The sequence below is a fragment of the Cheilinus undulatus genome, linkage group 20 (genome assembly GCF_018320785.1).
Source record: "Cheilinus undulatus linkage group 20, ASM1832078v1, whole genome shotgun sequence".
NCBI classification, from domain to species: Eukaryota; Metazoa; Chordata; class Actinopteri; order Labriformes; family Labridae; genus Cheilinus; species Cheilinus undulatus.
In genome coordinates, this window is record NC_054884.1 from 6,603,269 (window position 1) to 6,624,104 (window position 20,836).

At 39.2% G+C, this 20,836-nt stretch overlaps 1 protein-coding gene across 1 annotated transcript in view; it reads left to right on the top strand.

Moving 5' to 3' along the window:
* Window positions 1–6,499: 6,499 nt before the first annotated feature.
* ipmkb (inositol polyphosphate multikinase b) overlaps window positions 6,500–20,836 on the top strand; it is a 43,659-nt gene continuing 29,322 nt past the window's right edge. The window contains exon 1 of the mRNA XM_041815375.1: window positions 6,500–7,768. Coding sequence (XP_041671309.1) covers window positions 7,531–7,768 — 238 coding nt within the window. The 5' untranslated portion in view covers window positions 6,500–7,530. The remainder of the gene's footprint in view (window positions 7,769–20,836) is intronic.

Genomic DNA, 20,836 nt, shown 5'->3' on the forward strand with positions numbered 1-20,836 from the left:
TTCCGCTTTCTTGTTTACGGTCACTGCTCCGCGGTGCATTATGGGACATGTAGTTCTGGATGTTGCTCAGTTTGCTGAAAATCGTTCCTATATTTTATTAGCCACAGAAATGTCATATTAAAGTAGGTTTTACAATTCAGGAGCCACATGCCAATTGTCATACATTCACTTTTATTAACAAATAAGCATACAAGGCCGGTCATAAGGGGGCATAAAGGGGGGAGCTTTCTGGGGCCCAGCCACACTGGGGGCCCATGGAGGTCAGCAAACTATATTTAATATTTAACTGAATATTAACTACCCTTATCACAGAAGCAAAATATGTTTCCGTCTATTTATTAATGCTATAGTACAATATAGCCTTTTTCAGAGTGTAAAAATCCCTTTCTTAAAACAGAATTGCTTTTTATTGGTAACATTAACAGTGTGCACGAGCACATTGACTTAACCACTTGGAAAGTAGTTTCAGACTTCATATCAAAGCCATGATGTGCACAAACGTCAAGAAGTCTCAAAATTAAAGCAGAAGGAACCAGGACAACTTCTAGGGAAAAATGATTAAATAATTACAAAAATGAGTGAAAAGTGGTATGAATGCTATGAGTGTCAACAATTGGTTAAAAAAAAGTTGGGAAAAGAGGTACAGAGGAAAAGAGATTAAAAAAAAGAGCAAAATGGGGAGAAAATGATGAAAAGCAGTTAAAAAGTGGCAACAAAAACAGTTTAAAGTGGCAGAACTGGTGAAAAAGTGGGGAAAGTAGGTTGACAGAGGCAAGGGGGATAAAGTGGAAAATTGGTTACAAAAATGGGTATGAAAAAATTTGTGAAAAGCGGTAAAAAAGTGGCACAAAAAATGTTTTAAAGTGGTGAAATTGGTGAAAATTTGAGGAAAGAGAGAGGATTCAAGTGGCAAAAATTTGGTACAAAAATGCAACAAAAAGAGTAAAATATAGTGGAAAAGCAGTTAAAAGTGTCAAAAAGGGTTTAAAATGGTGAAAATGGGCAAAACAATATCAAAAATGGGTCAAAGAGGCAAAATTGTGCAAAAAGTAGCAAAAAGATAGGTTAAAAGTGGTAAAACTGGTCAATCAAAGTAGCTGAAATGAGTTTAGAAGTGTCATCCAAGGGCGAAAAGTGGAAAAAAAGGAAAAAAAAAACTGAATGAAATTAGTGGTGTTAAGCGATTAAAATGAATCCCAAAAAGGGGAGGGCTTATGCTCTGGGTTTTTCACGGCCCAGCCACTTCTGTGGGCATGCCTGTAACTATATGATTAATGGTATTAAAATAAATTTGCCATTTGGGGAGAAAATAAAAACTGTATTAAGTAAAAATGCTGTATTAAATGAAAAAATATGAAATCTCCAGAAACATTTCAAAGATATCACATATCAGTCGGTATACAGTATGGATTTGTCTGATCTGTGTTTGTAAGAGTTTCTATGTTCTCTGTGATTGTGCTGCTGCCTGTCTTGGCCAGGAAACGTGTCTAAATGAGATTCTTAATCTCAGTAAGGTTCTCCTGGTTAAATAAATGTAAATAAAGAAATAAATATGCATGTTAGACCCACTCTTTGTTGTTTTCACTGTAGACAGTCTTTTTTGTTAAGCATAAGGTCTGGCATCTATTTCCTTTTTTTACTTTTTTTGTCCTCAACCAACATCTGCATAAACCAAATACAAACAGCTGGCCGACCCTCTTCCCCTATATCTTGTTTGAAGAAATATGCATTTTTCTTGAAAAAAATCTCAATTCACTTCCCAGCCCCTCCCAATTTTTGTGCTAACATTACATTAATGTAAGCACAAAAAACTGTGAGGTGGGAACTTCAGGAATGTGTTTCCATGGCTGAGTAGCTGCATGCAAGCCTCACATCACCAAGTCCAATGCCAAGCGTCTGATGGAGTGGGATAAAGCACAAAGACACTGGACTGTGGAGCAGTGGAAACGTGTTCTGTGGAGGGATAGTTCTCACTTATGGCATCAGATGGGTGAGTCTGTGTTTGGCGGATGCCGAGAGAACGTTACCTCCCTGACTGCAGTGTGCCAACTGTGAGGTTTGGTGTAGGAGGGATAATGGGATGGGGCTGTTTTCAGGGTTTGGGCTGAGTGAAGGCCAATCTTAATGTTCAGCATACCAAGACATTTTGGACAATGCTATGCTTCCAACTTCTTAGCAACAGTTTGGTGAAGGCCCTTTTCTATTCCAACATGACTGTACCTCAGTTCACAAAGCAAGGACTATGAAGACATGGTCTGATGAGTTCGGTGTGGAAGAACTTGACTGACCCGCACAGCCCTGATCTCTACTCCATTGAGAACTTTTGGATGAACTGGAACAGAGGTTGCAAGCCAGGTCTTCTCGTCCAACATCAGTGCCTGACCTCATAAATCTAGGGAATGAATGAGCACAAATTCCCAGAGAAACACTCTACATATTAAAGTACATGTATTTAAATACAATGTTATAACAGTCCCTGTTGACGTAATGGTTAGGCACCCAAATATTTTTGTGCATGTAGTGTATTTTATGCATTAGTTCTTACATCTTAGTTGCAGTTTTATAGTGATTATGTAGAAATTTATGTCCCCATCTCACTAAAAAGTGTCAACATTGGTATAAAAGAATATAAGACTGGCAGTATGAGCCTTTGAATTAATTGTATATAGTGGACAGTTATCATGGGGTGAATTAGGAAACTCATACAACCATTTATCTAAGTCCAGTTTAGGCCTACAGCATACACTCTGTCATGATTAAGAGAGCAGCCCTTCTTTTCACTGTAAACAGAGCTAATATCTGTTTATCAGTCCCGCCACTTGTGTTTATGGAGATTTATGAACGTGAATGCACAAACTTCCTAACAGATCAGTGTAATTGTTGTTGCCATTAGGGATTAGAGAATTCCCCAGGGGTGTGGTATTTGATGTCAGACCCTCAGAAAATGTATTTTGCATGCATACATGTTAGTCATATCTTCAAACCCCTCCTTTTCAGCCAGAGTGCAGTGCTATGAAACAGCAGGCTATTGCCTGTATGAGCACATCTTCGTGACTGGGATACAGCCTGCAGAATCACAGAGCTTCCTGTGTGAGGTAAAAAGTTGTCTGGTGTATTTCACGGTGTGGTTGAACCCAAAAACCACTGGAACAACCATGTCAACAAATTTTTTCCCAGGGCTCCATTGTTTATCAGGCTCCCTCAGTGGTTGGTATTCTACTTTCTAGTGGGTTTTTAAAGCCCTGTAAAGCCAGGCGTCCCCTTGATAATCCCTCACCTGCTGTGTCACTGTCCAGTGATTTACCGCTATTCCCCCACTTTTTGAGGCTTGCTCCACACTATATCAAGTCAACCAATTCGCATCAAGCTTTGCTTGAAACAGTTAATTCTCCCAGCTTTGTTCTCTCTTTGATTCGGCTGCACCACCCCATGGTGGTCCATGATGTCCAACAAAATCTCTGTGCAAGCTTTCATGAGGGTCCTGTATCTCCACCACTATCACTTGTTGTCATATGTTTCTGAAGAAAGGGTGGTCATGGGCACATCACATATTGCTGGCGTCAGGCGAAAACCTCTTATCTCCAAAATCACCACTTTTCAGGGAATGAAAAAACACTGTATTTTAAGATAATTTAACACTGAATTAATCTTTTTGACACCTTTATACTTCAACATTCAATGAAATGCACTGACAGGTGATAAGGGAGTCCAATTGCACTGATTTATGAAAAAAAAAAAAAAATCAAAATCATGAAAAACAGACTTTAGGCCCAACCACAGGTATATGGTGAAAAATGCATCCAGAAAGAGAAGGAGTGACAGTACAATTCTTCTTATTCCTTGCTACTTGCTACTACTGAATTAACCTTTTTGTGGCATTGAATAATGGTATCACTCATTTTCTTACTTAAGTTATGCAGCAAAACCCCCCCAAAAGTATGCACATGCATTGTTTGCTCCCAGAATAACATGAACTTGATTTCTCAAACAAATACACCCTTTAGCACTGATGCATCCTCCATAATCTCAATTTATATCTTCTCTAAGAAAGATGTGTTTCAGCAAGAAAGAATAGATCTGAAGTAAATACAAGATACATGTCCTCTACAGAAAGTATACGTGCACAGCCAAGAGGTCCCTAAACCATGTTAAATCCTTACTATTCAGCTCTACAAGTCAATTGTGCTGACCAACCAGGCAACAAGATGTCAACATTTCAACCAGCGAAAAGGAACAAAATGTCAAAATGTGTCTCAAAGTTGCTGACTTAGATCTTCTCAAAGACAGATGTGTTTCAGCAGTAAAGCTCATGGGTTATCCATCCATCCATCCATCCATTTTCTCCCGCTTATCCGGGGTTGGGTTGCGGTGGCACTAGGCTAAGCAAGTCAGCCCAGACATCTCTCTCCCCAGCAACATTTTCCAACTCTTCCTGGGGGATTCCAAGGTGTTCCCAGGCCAGATGAGATATATAATCCCTCTAGTGAGTTCTGGGCCTACCTCTGGGTCTCCTACCAGTTAGACGTGTCTGGAAGACCTCCAAAGGGAGGCAACCAGGAGGCATCTTGAGTTATCTTTATATTCATGTTCTTTTACTGGATTACACATTCTGAATCACTGAATTGCAAAGTATGAAACTTATGGTGCTGAGTAATCTCTAATGTCATTAAAAACAAAGGTGGAACTTGTAAAAATAAAATATATATACTCATTTTTAGTGCAATCCAAATTCTCCTGCCACAAACCATACATTTTAATTTATTGCCTGCCATTTTACCACAAAGTAATCCAACAATTCATTGTATGAATATATCTCAAGGACCTACCTAACTATAATTTGCTTGACATGGAGGCATTTTGGAAATTTTTGAGGGGCTTTCCTCCTGCTGTTGGGACCAGGTGTCCACCCCAGGGACTTAACTGGAAAATTTAAATCTATCTTGATGCTATTCTTTTCAATCTAGACACCATATTTGCATTCAAAATACACTTATGGATCAGTAAAAGTCATTTTAGATGTATACCTTGTGTTTGATGAGCATCTGGCCTGTATCTTGAGGCCTGTTGGTGCATGACGAACCTGCCTATGTGCCAGCTTTGTTATCCTGGGATATGAGATAGGTTCTTTAAGAATCAAGCTCCTGATAACATAGCATTTACTTGTCAGCAGTGAAAAGTAGAGGAAAATAAAATGTATTGATGTTCGGCTTCCATACAAGATAAACAATCAGAAATGGGGAACCTTCACCTTAATGTGTTTCGTTAAATCCTAATATAATCTGTCTGCATACAGACTGAAGGTTTCACTGTAAAACACCTTTACTGTTTTTAAGGCAGACTGTCACTCTACCAGCTTCATGTTTGGTATGAAGTTCTTTTGATGAAATGCTGTGTTAGTTTTACTCCAGATGTAATGGGATAGAATTCTTTGAAAAATAACTTTTGTCTCATCATTTACGGTCCAGAGAATACTTTCCCAAAAGTCTTGAAGATCATAAAGATATTTTCTGTCAAATGTGAGATGAGACGTTTTGCGCTTTTTGGTCAGCAGTGGTTTTTGGCCTTGGAACTCTCCCATGGATGCCGTTTTTGCCCAGTCTCTTTCTTACTGTTGAATCATGAACTCTGACTTTGCCTGAGTCAAGTGAGGCCTCCAGGTCTTTAGATTTTGTTTTGGGTTCTTTTGTGACCTCCTGGATGAGTTCTTGATGCACTGCTGGAATAGTTTTGGTAAACTGGCAAATCGTAGGAAGAACATTGTTCCAGGTTTTCTCTATTTGTGAGTAACGGCTCTCACCATGGTTCACTGGGGTCCCAATGCCTTAGGTAACACTTTCTAGACTGATAGATGTCAATGACTTTGTTTCTTGTCTGTTCTTGAATTTCTTTAGATGGGCCAAGTTGTGTTGTTTTTTGTGATCTTTTAACCTACTTCACTTTGTCAGACTGGTTCTATTTAAGGGGTTTCTTGATTTAACAGATATGGCAGTAACCAGGCCTGGGTGTTGCTGGTGAAATGTAACTCATTTTTTAAATTTGTAGCAAATCACAGTTAATCCATGATATAACTAGGGAAGGAAATCACCTTTCCCCATAGGACCAGGTAGGCATGGATGGGTTTTTGTCCCTGATTAAACGAAATCATCATTTAAAGCTTTTTTAAATTTATTCTGGTGATCTAATATTAAGTGTGATGAATATGGGATTATGTAAATGTTGCTACCTTTAGTTAATGTTTAAAATGTTTAATACGACTTATTTGATTTATCCGTCCATTGCCATTATTATTATTACGCTATAACAGTTCTATTTATTTATTTATTTTCACAAAATAAGTGCCCAGCTTTGTATTCTAATGCCAAAACCCTCTAACTGAGCGAATTTCTTTTTCTCAATAAATAAAAGCTCTGTCGTAAAGGTGCTTTACGACACTAACATCAAGTGTCGCAAACGTGTGGGAGGCTTTGGGCGCTGTTCGTTACGTAGGGAGGCAGCCGCCTACACTGACCTGGATATTATGGCTGAGGAGGACTCCACCGACCTTTTTAAACGCCATGGATTATTGGACTATAAAATACCGTATACGTGCTTGTATTCAAAAGCTGGACCTGTGTCTATAGACTGCTGGTAGAGGAACCGTGAGGCTCCTCTGCTCTGGTGGAGGGACTTGCTTTGGAGGTAATGGACAATATCGATAAGTAAGAAATCAAAACCTGGACCGTGCTGCGTTCTCCTGCTATATCACGGCTTTTGGATCTCGGTTGGACCGACCTGCTTCTGTGGTTGCTCACTGGAACTGGATATCACATCTGAGAGGGTCGTAACATCATCATTACTCAGAGACAACAGTATTTACTTCTCTGAAGTGAGGAAGTAGAGCTGCGTCAGGCTAAATCAAGCTCGCTACGTGTATGGCAGGAAATTGGGGATTTCGCCTTCAAGATAAAAGCATCGGACATATTTGTTGACTTTTAGTAATGGATGTTGTAGTTTTTGAAAGTCGCAACACTTCTTGAAAACAGCGGTGGACTTGTATAAAGAATAAGAGCCACCTTATTGTGTACAGACGCGGATTTCTTTACTATAGGTAAGCCTGCATTCGTTTTATTGTGAAAGCTCAGAGCGGAAGTCGTGCTCCCGTCGTCCAGCCGTTGACACAGGTTTGGAGAGGGATGTGGCCAGGATGTATTTATGCTGCTGTTCAAGATATGAAAATCAGTGAATTACAGCTTCACTGCTTCACCACGGGACACAGCAGGAGTGACGACAGTGCTGCTATCCGTCGGAGCGGCTGTTGTCGGCGGCTAAAATCAGTGAGCACGACCGCGGCTGCTGCTGCTGTGCTAGTTTCGCCGAGACTGGACCATTTCCATGAAGGCTTGTCAACCTCACGCCCCAACAGTTTGTGTGCTGGGCTGTACTCTGTGCTTGGTTACGTAATAAAAGTATGTGAATCTATACGGTCACATTGTTGACTTTTTTATTTTTTTCTACAAAGACTTGTATTTTCCTATTTTTTATTTAATAAACATGTCGACAACTCAGCGTCAAGTGATGATGGAGTCGTCCCTAGCGCTCGGCAGACTGGAGCTGACCCCCAGTTCAGCCGCGGTCGGGGTCAGCTTGACCCCGCGGCTGTCCGGAGGGACCCCCGGGAAAGAGAAGTGCAGTCAGCGGCCTCAGGTGTCACAAGGACCGGCTCACCTGAACGGATGCGTCCCGCTGTCACATCAGGTTGCAGGTCACAAGTATGGAGTGGATAAAGTGGGTGAGTACACTAGTGTTATTTCTATCTGTTTGTTCTGTATGGATGAACTATTAGAGAAAATAGCACGCATGCATTAATTCACACCTATAGCTGTCACAGACCAGGAGCAAATTATTACACTATACAGCTAATAGACAACAAAAGGGGACAAAACTCATATGTTGAAATTTTTTAGTTGAATAATATTACATGATCTTAGGGATGCACAATACTATTGTCATGATATTAGCTTATAAAACTTTATTATGGGTAATGTTAGGCATGGCATTTTTAGGACGTATTTACAGCTTTATTGTGGCTGAAAAATCTGCCAATATCTGCTTTAAACATTGGCCTTACAAACAAAAAAAATGTGTTTTATGCAAGACCAACAGATCCACGTCAGCTGAAGTCTTTTTCTTTATTCATCATCACTTTAAATTGTGTGTTAAAGACTGAAATTTTAGGTCTGAGCAGTTGTCGGTATCGGCCAATAATAATTTGCTGATATGAGCAAATCCATTATCATGCATCCTTAATTAGTGCCAATACCAAGCCTTAGTACTTGGACTATTTCTCATGAAACAGGAAACATGAAACAGATACTACACTTGGTATCACTGATGTTGGCCGTTTATTTTGTGCGGTCAAAGTTGGAGCCATGTCTGTTGTTTGGTGATATTTTAACATAAATGAGGATGACAAAAGTAGGGGAGAATGGAAACTTTATCAGTGAGGGGGAGGAAGAACATCTGATGAAAATAAAACTAACTTTCAGAATAATTTTAAGAACAGTTATGGCATCATGAAGTACTTATATTTGTACTCAGCGTGGGTGAGTAGCCAAATATAAGTACTTTCATTCAGCCTGGTGTGGAAAACTGTGGTATCGGTGCATCCCTACATGATTATTATCTTCTTCTGTAGAAAAATAACAGCCACACAGTTGTAACAGTACCAACATTTTAAACTCTGTGGGGATGCTTGATAATGGATTTTTGCAGAGAATGGACACATATGCCCATTAGGGATGCACAATATCATCAGCATGATATCAGTATCTGCAGAAATAGCTTAAAAAGGACATAATCTATATCAGCAGATAGAACAACTGATAAATTGGCTGGAAATACCAGACTATATCAGCTGTAGATAGTGGCTGCAAGTATGAACAAGTTTGTGGAGTTTTAGGCCGTTTTTCTAGTTCATTTTCATCCCTTAAACTTTAAAATGTGTATCAAGGACAAAAATTGTAGGTCTAAACTGGTGAAACTCAACATGCAGCTCTTGAGCCTTGTGTGGCTCTTGTGTGAGGACTTGCGGCTCTTTTAAATTTCAGTTCAACAAATAATTCCCCCTGAAAAACTTTAAGAAATGGAAATTTTGACATCAGAAATGACCCATCAAGCCACATCGAACAATTTGTTCTCCTCACTTTATGCAGTATACTTTAAATGTCAAATTCAATTGTTAACCTTTATTTTTAGTCTGTTGGATGTGTGCAAGAAAGAACATACATGATAAAAATCACTGATTCTTGAGAAAAGGGACCAAACAGGTTTTAAACTTTGTGTTTGTTGAGGTCCAAACTAACTGTTTTGTGTTGGAGCTTTTTATCCCCAAAATTCCGAATACTGAGTTAAAAAGGTCAAATATGACTTAAAATGAATCTAAAAGGTCAAAATATGAAATAAAAAGTCAACATAATAAGTTTAAGTCATAATTGTGAGATACAAAATTAAGAATATATAATGAAAACATGAATTGATTTCTTTTCTTACATTCCTGACATTTTTATCTAGTTGATTTGACTCCTTACTAGTTAAAATTTTATGACTGAAAAAGGATATTTTAAATCATTTTCACCATTTAGTTTACATTTTTATACTGGACCAAGTCTGCAGACCTCACCGGTGGGCCAGCTGTAATAAAAATATGATATAGTAGGTATAACTGTACCATGGGCCGGATTTGGTCCCCAGGCCTTGAGTTTGACACCCCTGCAAATAACTATCTTAATCGACTAAAGAGAAAGAAAAATAATGAAATGAAAGGTGAAACTAAGCTCTCTGCATGCCTGTGACTAATATGTGTATTTATTTTTTAATGATTACTGGAATCACACCCCCAGGGGTGAATTGTGGCTCTTGCAAAGGTATTTTTTAACAGCTTGACTCTATTGGAGAGCAGGATTGAGTAACACTGATCTAAAGTGTATTCTTCTTGTGAAAGTTTGTTTTAGAAACAGACGTAAAACTGGACTAACGACAAATAGTTTCAACCACAAAAGATGCATTTTTGAACAGGAAAATAATGTTAAGTGACTGTTTGAGAGCTACCAACAGCACTGTAACAACCTACAGACAGTCAGTCAGCTCTGTAGAGGCTACATGAAAATGTGACCCTTTTATGTTGTGCTCCACCTTCAAATATACAGACATCCTAATTAAACAGCAGGTTTAACATCATCATATGCTTTTGTATATTCTGCTACTATATAAAGCCAATGCATAGGCAGCGATTTTCATACCATCCGATATAGATATCATGCAGATATCGCCTTGCATCCCTAGATTCTACTAAAAGAATGATATTGAAACCTGTTTAATAACACAGCAACAAAAAGATCAGCTGTGCTGCTGCATTCTGGATCATCTATGTTATTTCTTGTCTCTGACTATTAAAGGTTGCATGCAAGCTTCTGCACTCTAAATTGCACAAGAGTATATGCAACTTCCACAATGTTTCCAACTATATTGTAGAGTGTAGAGTGCGCTCTCTTGCTTGTAGGGACTTTTTGGAAAAGACAGGACTAAAGATGAGTAGTTTATTAAAGCATTAGTGCTTATCAGTACAATCAACTATTAAAAGATTGTGTTTCTTAAAAGCATGGCATTAAAAAGAATACTGAAAAATTTGACAACCTTAGTGTTTTTGTATTGTTGAGTTCTTTTGCATTTTTAGGGTGGATCTCTTCCCAAACTGGAAAACATTTTATCTGCTCAATCTTGGATGTCTCCTGTCATGAACAGGTCATTTAAATGGAAGTTTAGGCTAGTTGTCTGCAGAAAGAGGTCATGTGTATTGAGTTTGTATATTGAGGGTTGAGTTTGATGCAGTTCTAGTAAAAGCAAACAATATAGATACCCCCTTGATACCAAAGCAACAAAGATTAAAGACCTAGACATCCATTATTAGAAAATTTCTTTTTAGAAATGACCAAAAGTTGCAGGTTAACTCCTGTATTGTATCTACATTTCAGTGTCCTGGTACCAAAATGTTGCCAATTTGCAGTGCCTAAAAAAGTATTCACCCACTTGGTTGGTTTACCCTGGTATCGATTCTATTAATCAGTTATGGCTGATATAATCTGGCCTTTTTGACAAATAGAACTGTCAGATTGCACAGGGAATTAGTGTGAACAGCCCTTTTCAAGTCCAGCCACAGATTCTAGCTTTGGCTGTATCCTTTGGCCCATTGTCTTGCTGGAAAATAAATCTCCCCCCAAGCTGCAGTTCTCTTGCAGACTGAATAAGACTGTCCTCCAGGATTTTCCTATATTTTGCGACATTCATTTTACCCTCTACCTTTACAAGCTTTCCAGGGCCAGCTGCTGAGAAGCATCCCCACAGCACGATGCTTCCACCCCCGTGCTCCACTGTGGGGATGATGTGTCTAGTGTTTGGTACCCACTGTCCTATAGCATCATCTTGGTCTCATCAGACCGAGAACTTTCTCCCACTTGACCATGGAGTCAGTCAACAGTGTCTTTCTCTTTGCCACTCTCCCATAAAGCTTTGACTGGTGAAGAACCCTGGCAGTTGTTGTTGTCTGCAGAGTCTCTCCCATCTCAGCTGCTGAAGCTTGTAACTCCTTCAGAGTAGTCATAGGTGTCTTGGTGGCCTCTTTCAGTAGTCTCCTTCTTGCTGATCACTCAGTTTGTGAGGACGGCCTGATCTAGGCACATGTGCCATATTCCTTCCATCTCTTTATGATGGATTAAACTGAACTCTGGGGATGCCCACAGAAACTTTGGGTTAAAATATGGCTGAAAACCTGCTTTATTTTTAACTCCAGTACTTTTCAGTTCTATTGTGCATTAAAAACAGAGACTTTAAAAGACATGATATTGATTAGCAGGCACAATAAAGAAGTCTTTACATACTTGTGTCATTCTATTATTTTATTCCATAATATCTTAAATTAGAAAGAGTCAGTTCATTGGAACTTCTCTGCACAGTGGTGTCTCACATCTTTATGCATAGGACACTGAACATGATCAAGGCTTTCATTGTGTGCTGTCAGATAGACTGCTGACCTGATTTGATTGTGTGCGAGTCAGCAGCGGGTGTTGGTTACGCTACCTGCTCATCAGTCAGTCACCTTGATTAACCCTCCTAGAAGATCCATCTTTATGTTATGAGACAGGCATGCATTCAAACATGTATGACTGCAGGGTTCTTGTTTGACCTGAGATATGAAGTAAACTGTGTTTTCTTTGGTGCAGTGGAGGCAATGAGTCTTTAAATTTGGTGTGTTTATTTATGTCAGGTTTAGGAATGCATCAGTGCATGGTTTTACATCTGCAATGATCGATATCAGCCCTGTTGAAAGATATTAGACAGTGACAGATAATGTGGCATGAACAGATGCCATTAGCCACTGATTATCTGTCGTGTGCATTCAGCTCGGTACTTAAAACTAGTAGGTGTAACTACTGGGTCAAAGAAGAGATGTTTAATGAGCAGAAGAAGTCACCTGTTGCACAGACTCCTGAAGTTTTTCATGGTCAAACATTAGACAGCATTCTGGCATAGTGAGAGTGTTACACTAACAGAGGTTATGAATAAAACATCAGTGTCAGTATTGACTAAATTGTTAAACTTGCCCTCCTTTTCTAGCTACTGCATGACTTTCTTATTTAATAAATATGATATCAGGGTCCGTCCGTGTGGAGAATTTTTGAAGTATGGCTCAAACAAAAGTTCAGGATGTGTTCAGAGCTTCATTTGAAGTGGTCTTAAGCACACTGATGACAGGCCTGTGTGGTAAATGTGAGCTCTTTTGTGCTGAGTTTATTGCTGGTTGTGAAATATTGAGGAAGTGGTCTGAACACTTGTGCAGTTTCATGTAGAGCATGTCTAAGTGTGAGGCCTTCCCTGGACTCCTCAGATTATCTCAGTCAGATAAGACAGACGTGAGTTAACTCTTTGATAAACACCGTCTCTAGAACAATGATTTTCAGTGACAATCAAGGCTTTCTTCATGAAATATGACATAATTACTGCTGCAACAACACCATCCAGCAACTATCAACACTTTTCAGAAACATTTAAACCTATGCAAACCGCTTTTATCTGAAATGTAGATGAAGTTTAGCGATGCCTGTTGGTTAAAGGCTCTAAAATAGTGTATAACTTTTTATAATATTTCTTGGAAAATAAACTCATTTTCATCACTTTGAAGCTTAATTTTGTAAACTTAGAGATGTGTTATTTGACCTGGGGGTTCATAACACAGTGACCGGTCATACAACAAACCTATATACAGATTTATTTTCATTTCAGAGGGTCTTTAAGATTAAATGAAGCGCCTGCAGAGGTGCACCCGCTACTTGCTGTGCTTACACATGCATGCACACAGGCTAATGCTTGTAAAACTCGTTTTTTAACACCTGTACACCCCCTTAAAAATTAGTGAGGGTTTGACGGTGTTAAAAAACAGAGAACACCCAATCCATGAAGGGACCAGATAACAGCAATTTTTTTTTTTTTTTAATCCATTTGTTCTCATTGGAAGTAGGTGTTTCAACCTAGAATCTGACTGTAAAATGTCGCCAGTAGTCTTAGTTTAACAAACTGTAACTTTGATAATGCCAAGTAGTAAACCCTGTGTTTCTCCATTTGAAATTAACATGACAGGATGCTCAATCTGTTAACCCGTTTATGGCAGTTTTCATCATGTGTTAGCATCCAGCTAACAAAATCAAATGTCAATCCCTGTTTGTCCATGAGATTTTTAACCTTCCAACGCAGACGGATACGCTTGTTTTTGTGTTTCTCACTGGCAAATCCATCTTGCAAAGCTCCCATCTGAAAAGATTTGGCCCGGTTAGAAAGTGACAGGACCAATCAGCATTGAGGGGCAGTACTTTCAGGCACGGTGGAGTCGTGGCGTATGCAAGCAGCGACAAGAGGTAAAACATATTTGCAATGATGATCTTCAGGAGTTTTTTGGTAATTAAAACAAGACACATTTTTCTTGCATGGGTGATGTGGTCTGATTAATACTAGTCGTGCTATAGTAGAATTGCTTGCACTGTGACAACCCTTATTAAAAGATAGATATTGTCATTTGAATGCTGACATACTTAAGCCAGAGTCACACCTTTGCAGTGAGCTCACGCTTTAAAATATGCTGTAGATCTGCAAAACCCTGAACTGCCTAGTCTATGCTCGTAGCAAATGTGTGTGTAGAAACAACGCAGACTGCTAGCCCTGTGATAGGTCACTGCCTGACTCTATCTACTAGCATATTTTGTGTACTCTAGTGTGAGATTAAATGACTACTGATTGGGATACAACTAGTCTAGCCTACATGCAGCATCTGAAGTGGCTGTACTCTCCTGTTTTCTAATGTCTCCATTCTTTATTTCTTTGCAATCATCAATATTCTTCAGTTCAAACTCCAACAACATACGATCAGATTTAGATGCCATTGTTTTCTTTAGACGACCATGAAAGAAATTTGGCTGCAGGACCAGGAACTGGCACAAAAGTGCGCGGCTGAGTAACGTTAAGGTGGGTGATTGCAGAGTGACGCTGATACACCCACTCTAAGTATGTAGAGTTCATCCAGACGATGTAGCTATGGTGTAGATCAGGCACTGAAGTATTGCATTGTTGATTGGCTGTTATATTTACTTCCCTCGTTAAAAAGTCACCAAGAGCACAACACAAAATCAAGCAGAAATAACCTGAAAATGCCTTCTTTTCCTAGTTTTAACCAGAAAATTAGTCAGAAACTTCTTGAGAATCAGTAAAACATGAGTCATACTTGAAGCAAACACAAGACAAAGAGAGAGGCTGTTACTGAGGAATTTTATAGCATGTTCAACAGTAGAAGGTGGGAGTATCTTATCTCAATCCTTCCTTGGGCTTGGTGGTGAACAATCATTAACACAGGCCACATGAGTTCAAGTTAACAGGAAGAGGACGGAGTATTGACACAGTATTCAGACTCCATGGCAGTGGTAGGACGAGCTCAGGAATCCTGTTGAGCTTGTACTGCTGCAGACTGAGAATGATCCTGCTCACTCCTCCTCCTCCTCCTCCCACGGTCCCCGGGCCCTCAGGCTGCTCCTGCTCTATACGTCTTTGTTTAAATGTATGTTAGTGATGTGTGGGCTATCAACAGCTCAAACTGTCAACGGTTTAGATGGAGCAGGGGTGGATATTAACACTTGAAACAAGCCCACATTCGTCTGAGCTTAAACAGCTTTTCTTTAGATGAACTGTGATATTTAGTAAATAGAGTCATTAAGAGTATGAAAACATATAGTTATATATAGTTTGTGTTTACTGTTAGCATGTTTGCATGCTCTTAAAAAAGGTTGAATTATTATGTTGGTCTAACTAAACTGGACTTGTTTGTCCACATGTAGGAGGGTAGTTTGTGAACATGGAGGTTTTTCTGTGCTCTCTGGCCTTTTGTACTCATGCAACCACATCTGGGTCACTGAAAATGCAGGATTGACTTTTTTTTATTACCGGCCACTTTATTAGGTACACCTGATTAATTGCAAAAATAGCTAAGGAGCCAATCACATGGCACAACTCAATGCATTTAGGCATGAAGAATGGTCAAGACGACTTGCTGAAGGTTAAACCAAGCATAAAGATGTGGCACACGAGGGATTTAAGCGACTTTGAATGTGGCTCGGTTGCAGTCACCAGATCTCAATCCAGTAGAGCCCCTTGGGATGTGGTGGAACGGGAGATTGGCGTCATGGATGTGCAGCTGACAAATCTGCAGCAACTTCGTGATGCTATCATGTCATGCTAACCAGCAAACACAACTAGCAGCCCTGTAATAACAAAAGGTTCAGCTGGTGGTCCACAAGTGGATCTTTTTCTTACTAATTTATTTCCTTCATTGTAGGAAAGGCACATCAAAAGGCATTCCTGCTGTTTTGTGGTGATTAAAGGTGCTATCTGGCAGTTTAGAAAGGAAAATAAGCCCCAAAGTTGAGGATTCTGCTCATGGCTCTGCCCAGGGGGATAAAAATATCAAACATGCCAGGAATCCAACGAATCAAACCAGTTTGGAGCAGCTGGTCGGCTGTCGTGTCCCTGTGGACGCTACACAACAAACGATGCCTAATTAGGCTGACTTCTGAGTGAGCAAGGCGACTCAAAATTCGGGTCAAAATCGGCTGAAAATTGCACAGTGTGCAGTTGTCTTTAGAGGGAAGATTATGATGAGGCAGAGTGCTTTAGAGCCTGGTTTCTGGTTTACAACAATATGAAGATGCCTTTTTTAGTGTTCAGCTGGCTCTGAGAAGTCAGGTGTGACATTTCTCAGCTGGTGTACTTTGTTTAAACACTTTTTTCACAAGCAAACACTTGCTTCCAATTTTTACAGAATTTTCAAGAACATTGGAGTCGTCTCAATATCAAAACCAAGGTCAGAGTTCCCGGAGTCTCATTCTCATCTATTATCTGTAGAAGTGGGGGTCAACACAATGGAAAACCAACAAAACTAGATGATCCATCTGGCTCAGTTTGACCATTTTATCATCAAATACAATCATCTGGTTAAGGTGTAATTATAGAAACATGTCAGATGAACATTCACGTTTCCACGGAAATGCTTCAAATGAAGTATATCTATACTGTGCTGTATATGGTTTTATTTTCAGTTGACCTCAATTCTGCCTCTTTCACACCATCATTTCATCAGTCAGATCAAGTGTCTCATCAGGTCAGCTGACTGCCACTGTGTTTATGTGTGTTACACAAGTGACACACTTGTATCCCGCAGCGTGATTAACTAGAACAGTGAGCTGATGTGTTCATTGACTGTCTGTACAGCAGACTGATGGAGCTCTCTGGATGTTTAATGATTCACTGATGGTGTCATCAGTTTCTGTTGATATCTCACCGGTCATTTAACTGTTTGATCTACACACATCAAGCTGCAGCTGTTGAGTTTATAGCTCTACTATGATGGTTCAATTTCAGAGTAAGAGCTGTAAAAAGCAACCATATGCTACATTCTTCGTAAAAGCACACATATATTTAGAGATTCCCTTCTGCACATAGCGGAGCATCTACTCAACTGAGGAGCCTGACTTTTCTTTGAAGGATTAGTTTTGCCAAAGAAGATAAAATCCTAAAAGGACAAATAAAATTTGCGCTGATGTGCACCTTGTTGCTCCACATTGATCCTTGTGTTGCCACATACCAGATTTGGTTTGCAAACAAGATCCCCATATCAGAAAGACGTCTATACACCAGTTAGAGTTTAGACTGCACCAAAAAACCCACCCAGACCCACACATGCACCCTCAGAGCTTGGCCTGGGGCTCAGAGCGGCAGTAAATGTCCATTAATTTTGGAAAATTCTGCCTTTATGAATAACTTTTTATTGCGGTATTTTAATGTAAGGAATCAGAAATTGTGCAGTGATTTTTCACTTAAAGGGGACACTGGCCTGACATGGTTCTGGGCTGTGAGACATGTCAGGCTGGTCTCCAGTTTGGGCAACCTTTCACACCAGTCAGACTTGTCCTGCTTAAGTTTCTTCCTGTTTAAAAGTTCCTCCGTGAAGCTAGTACCATGTGCTTGCTTGTTGATGTATTTAGGGATACACGGTGTTATTGGTGTTGGCAGATATCAATATTTTGGCCGATATTTACATCAGATATTTTACCCGTGTACTTCAGCATATATCGACTAATGGATTGGCACATTGTCACCGATACCCAATTAGCTCTTTGACTATACATCGATATCAGATGCCATGATTGGATCGGTCCATCCCAACACAGCATGTGCTAACTCTGTGATTCTTAACACTCTCAGCACTGTCTGGAGTACATTCCAGAAACTTAGCAGGTGGTGGTCTGGTCTGCATGAGCATAGACGAACAATGTAGATGAGAGATACTCTTTAAGAAAGCTACAGCTCCTGTGTAGCTTTGCATCAGTGCATTAAAGTCTAAACATGCTGTGCTGCAGCTGAAAATTTTCCAACCAGGATCGTATCCTGATGCTGATGCTTTTGTCCCCTTATTGATACCAGTGTCAGAGTGTGTGTTTGTGTTCTCACATGTGTGTTCTTAGAGGAGGTTCAGCCAAAGAGCGGAATAATCCGCTCCATCTGCACTCAGCTGTGGTCAGTATGCGATGATGTAACAGGACACTTATCTTTTCCTCTCTGCATCTTTGTGTTCACTCTGGAGCAGGGCTGGCACAGGGAGCGTCAACTTTATCTGAGACTGTAGTGTGGGACATGCTGCACACACCAGCCTGAAATACACACGAGCACGGACAGTTTCTCAAAGTTTTCAGGGGGATCTGCACGTGTGAATGCAGACACATAAATCTCTTATTCCACTTTTATCAGAATCTTTCCTGCCATTGTAAATGAAGTCAGGGTGAGCTGATGTGAATTATCTAGATGCTAGAATTAAGAATTTTGGTACCATATTTGTGAAAATTCCTGTTTTGATTTCAAGACAAAAATGACCTCCTGGACACCCAAAACTAGTTATTTTATTTTGAAAGTCATTGAAGCCATACTGTCTATTTCTTTAGAGCGTAACTGCAGTGCATCCTCTTATTTCTCTGATCCTGCTATTTGCAGTATTTTTGAGTTATAATATGACTACTTATCTTATTTTTTTTTTCCAAAGTTTTATTGCTTTTGCTACTTTTGTTGTAAATTTGACATGTATTGTACATTTCCTGTGTATTCAGGCTTGGTTTGCTGGAGATGTGAATGCAACCAGTCCAGAGTATGGAGTAGTTATCAGCGAGTCGAGCTGTAAAGACAATTCTAAAACTTCAAAAACTGTCATATTCTTGCAGCACGGTGGATGTGGAAAGGAAGAAAGCATCTTAAAAGTAACTGAAGCATCCATAGTCCGCATGGAGCATAAAAACATTCTGACACAAGTTGTTGCTGTTGTTGTCTTTTCTTCGTTCTCACTCTGTGGAGGATTTTCAAACCATCTACGTGCATACCATTACCTGTCAGACTGTGTATATATATGCAAGTTTGTTCAGGCAGAAAAGATGTTACTAAAGCAGAGCAGCGGGGGAGAAGGGAACGATCACGTCCTGGCATGGCACAAAATTATTCTGCCAAATATAATGGCCAAGGGCTGCTGGATTATGGCACAAATCAATTCACGACAACTGAACATGATTGCTCACTCGTTTTACAAAGTCTGCATCCATGTGTCCAAAGATTTAAAGTCCCTGTAAAGTAAAATCCAAACTTTTATTTATTAACACTATAGAAATGTTGGAATAAGGCTGCTGTAAACATGTAAAAACTCTGATCTACTGTATGTGTGACTGTATTTAGAATTTATTCTTTCCTGGCTTGGTTTTATTCAAAGAGTCAAATATCTGAGGCCATGGCATTACCAGTCTCTTTTGGGAAATACCCCGCCCCCCTAATGCTGCAACGATGCAAAATCACAGAGCATTTTATATCAGAAAGTCTGTTGTTAGTAGGGCTGGACAATTTGAGAAAATAATCTAATTGCAATATTTTTTACCCAATATTGCGATTTATATGATTATCTCATGTAGTTTTCAACATAAACAAGCAATAATTCATTCTAAACTGTAACCAACACAATATAAGATTAAGCTAAGGCTGAACAATTTTGAAAAATATCTAATTGTTATGATTTTGACTCATTTTGCAAATCAGATATTGTTAAAGGGAATGATAATTTTTATATGATTATAATATTTACCAAGAAAAAAATACAAAAATGTTAAAAATATTATTTTTTTGTACACTTTTCAAATAATACGTTACTAGAATGTTTGCACGATAAAATCCTTATTCCCTTGAATACAGCAATTCATATAGAATTTTCAGTGTGTAAAATAATCACAATTAAATCTTTTTCTTAGTTTAATCTACCAAATGTGTTCATTATAATATAGAATGATTGATTGCTTGTTTGTTAAGAAAACAAAAACAAGATAAGGAAATTTAATTGCAAATTCAATATTGACAGAAAAAAATACAAATAGATCATTTTTTAAAAATTGTTCATCCCTAGTTAGGGCCCAGAAGTGGGTTGTAAAGCTGTTATCAAATGTCTACCTAGAAGCACAATTGTGGTGACCTGATTCAGTTATTGACAGAAGCCTAAGTGGACATACATCTGTTTACCACTCCATCTTGCCAAAAGTATATTTTGGCTGTTTTCTCAATATCTTGTCTTATTTATCTCATTATCTTGGAATAACAGAGCTGCATTTCCCATGATCATGTGTTAATTTGGGTTAAAAAATAGCAAGAAAACAACCAAATGTGCATGTTATCACAGGAACGTAGTAAAATAAATGTACGGATGCATGTCCTTGCATTTGTTTTGTCCTCCTGTCTCTTAGTTCACTCATATTTATTCCGTCTAATGTCCAAACTTGGGATTCAGTTTCTCATTAAGGAGGCTGTCTTGTGTCCTGAGGCGAGACAAGTTGAGATCCTCTGCTGTGAAGGGAGGGAGGGTGTGCTCCACTTACCAAACATGGCAAAACATACAGACAAAAGGAGTGCAACATGACATTTGGCACAGGAATTGTTTAACTTGAATCATCTTGTTTTCATGATCATAGAAAGCTAAAATCATTAAAGGTTTAAAATGGAAGCTATTAATCACTCAGTACTAGCTTACATTCTTTCAGCCACTGGTGGCAAAAGATGTGCGCCCTAGACTGCTGAGAGAATGTCTCAGACTTAGTGGATGAGAACAGTTTCTTATATGTGTTCATTTTTGTTTTGATTGACCTGTCTTTATTTTTTATGCCTAACCCTTCCTCCTCTTCATCCTCCTTCT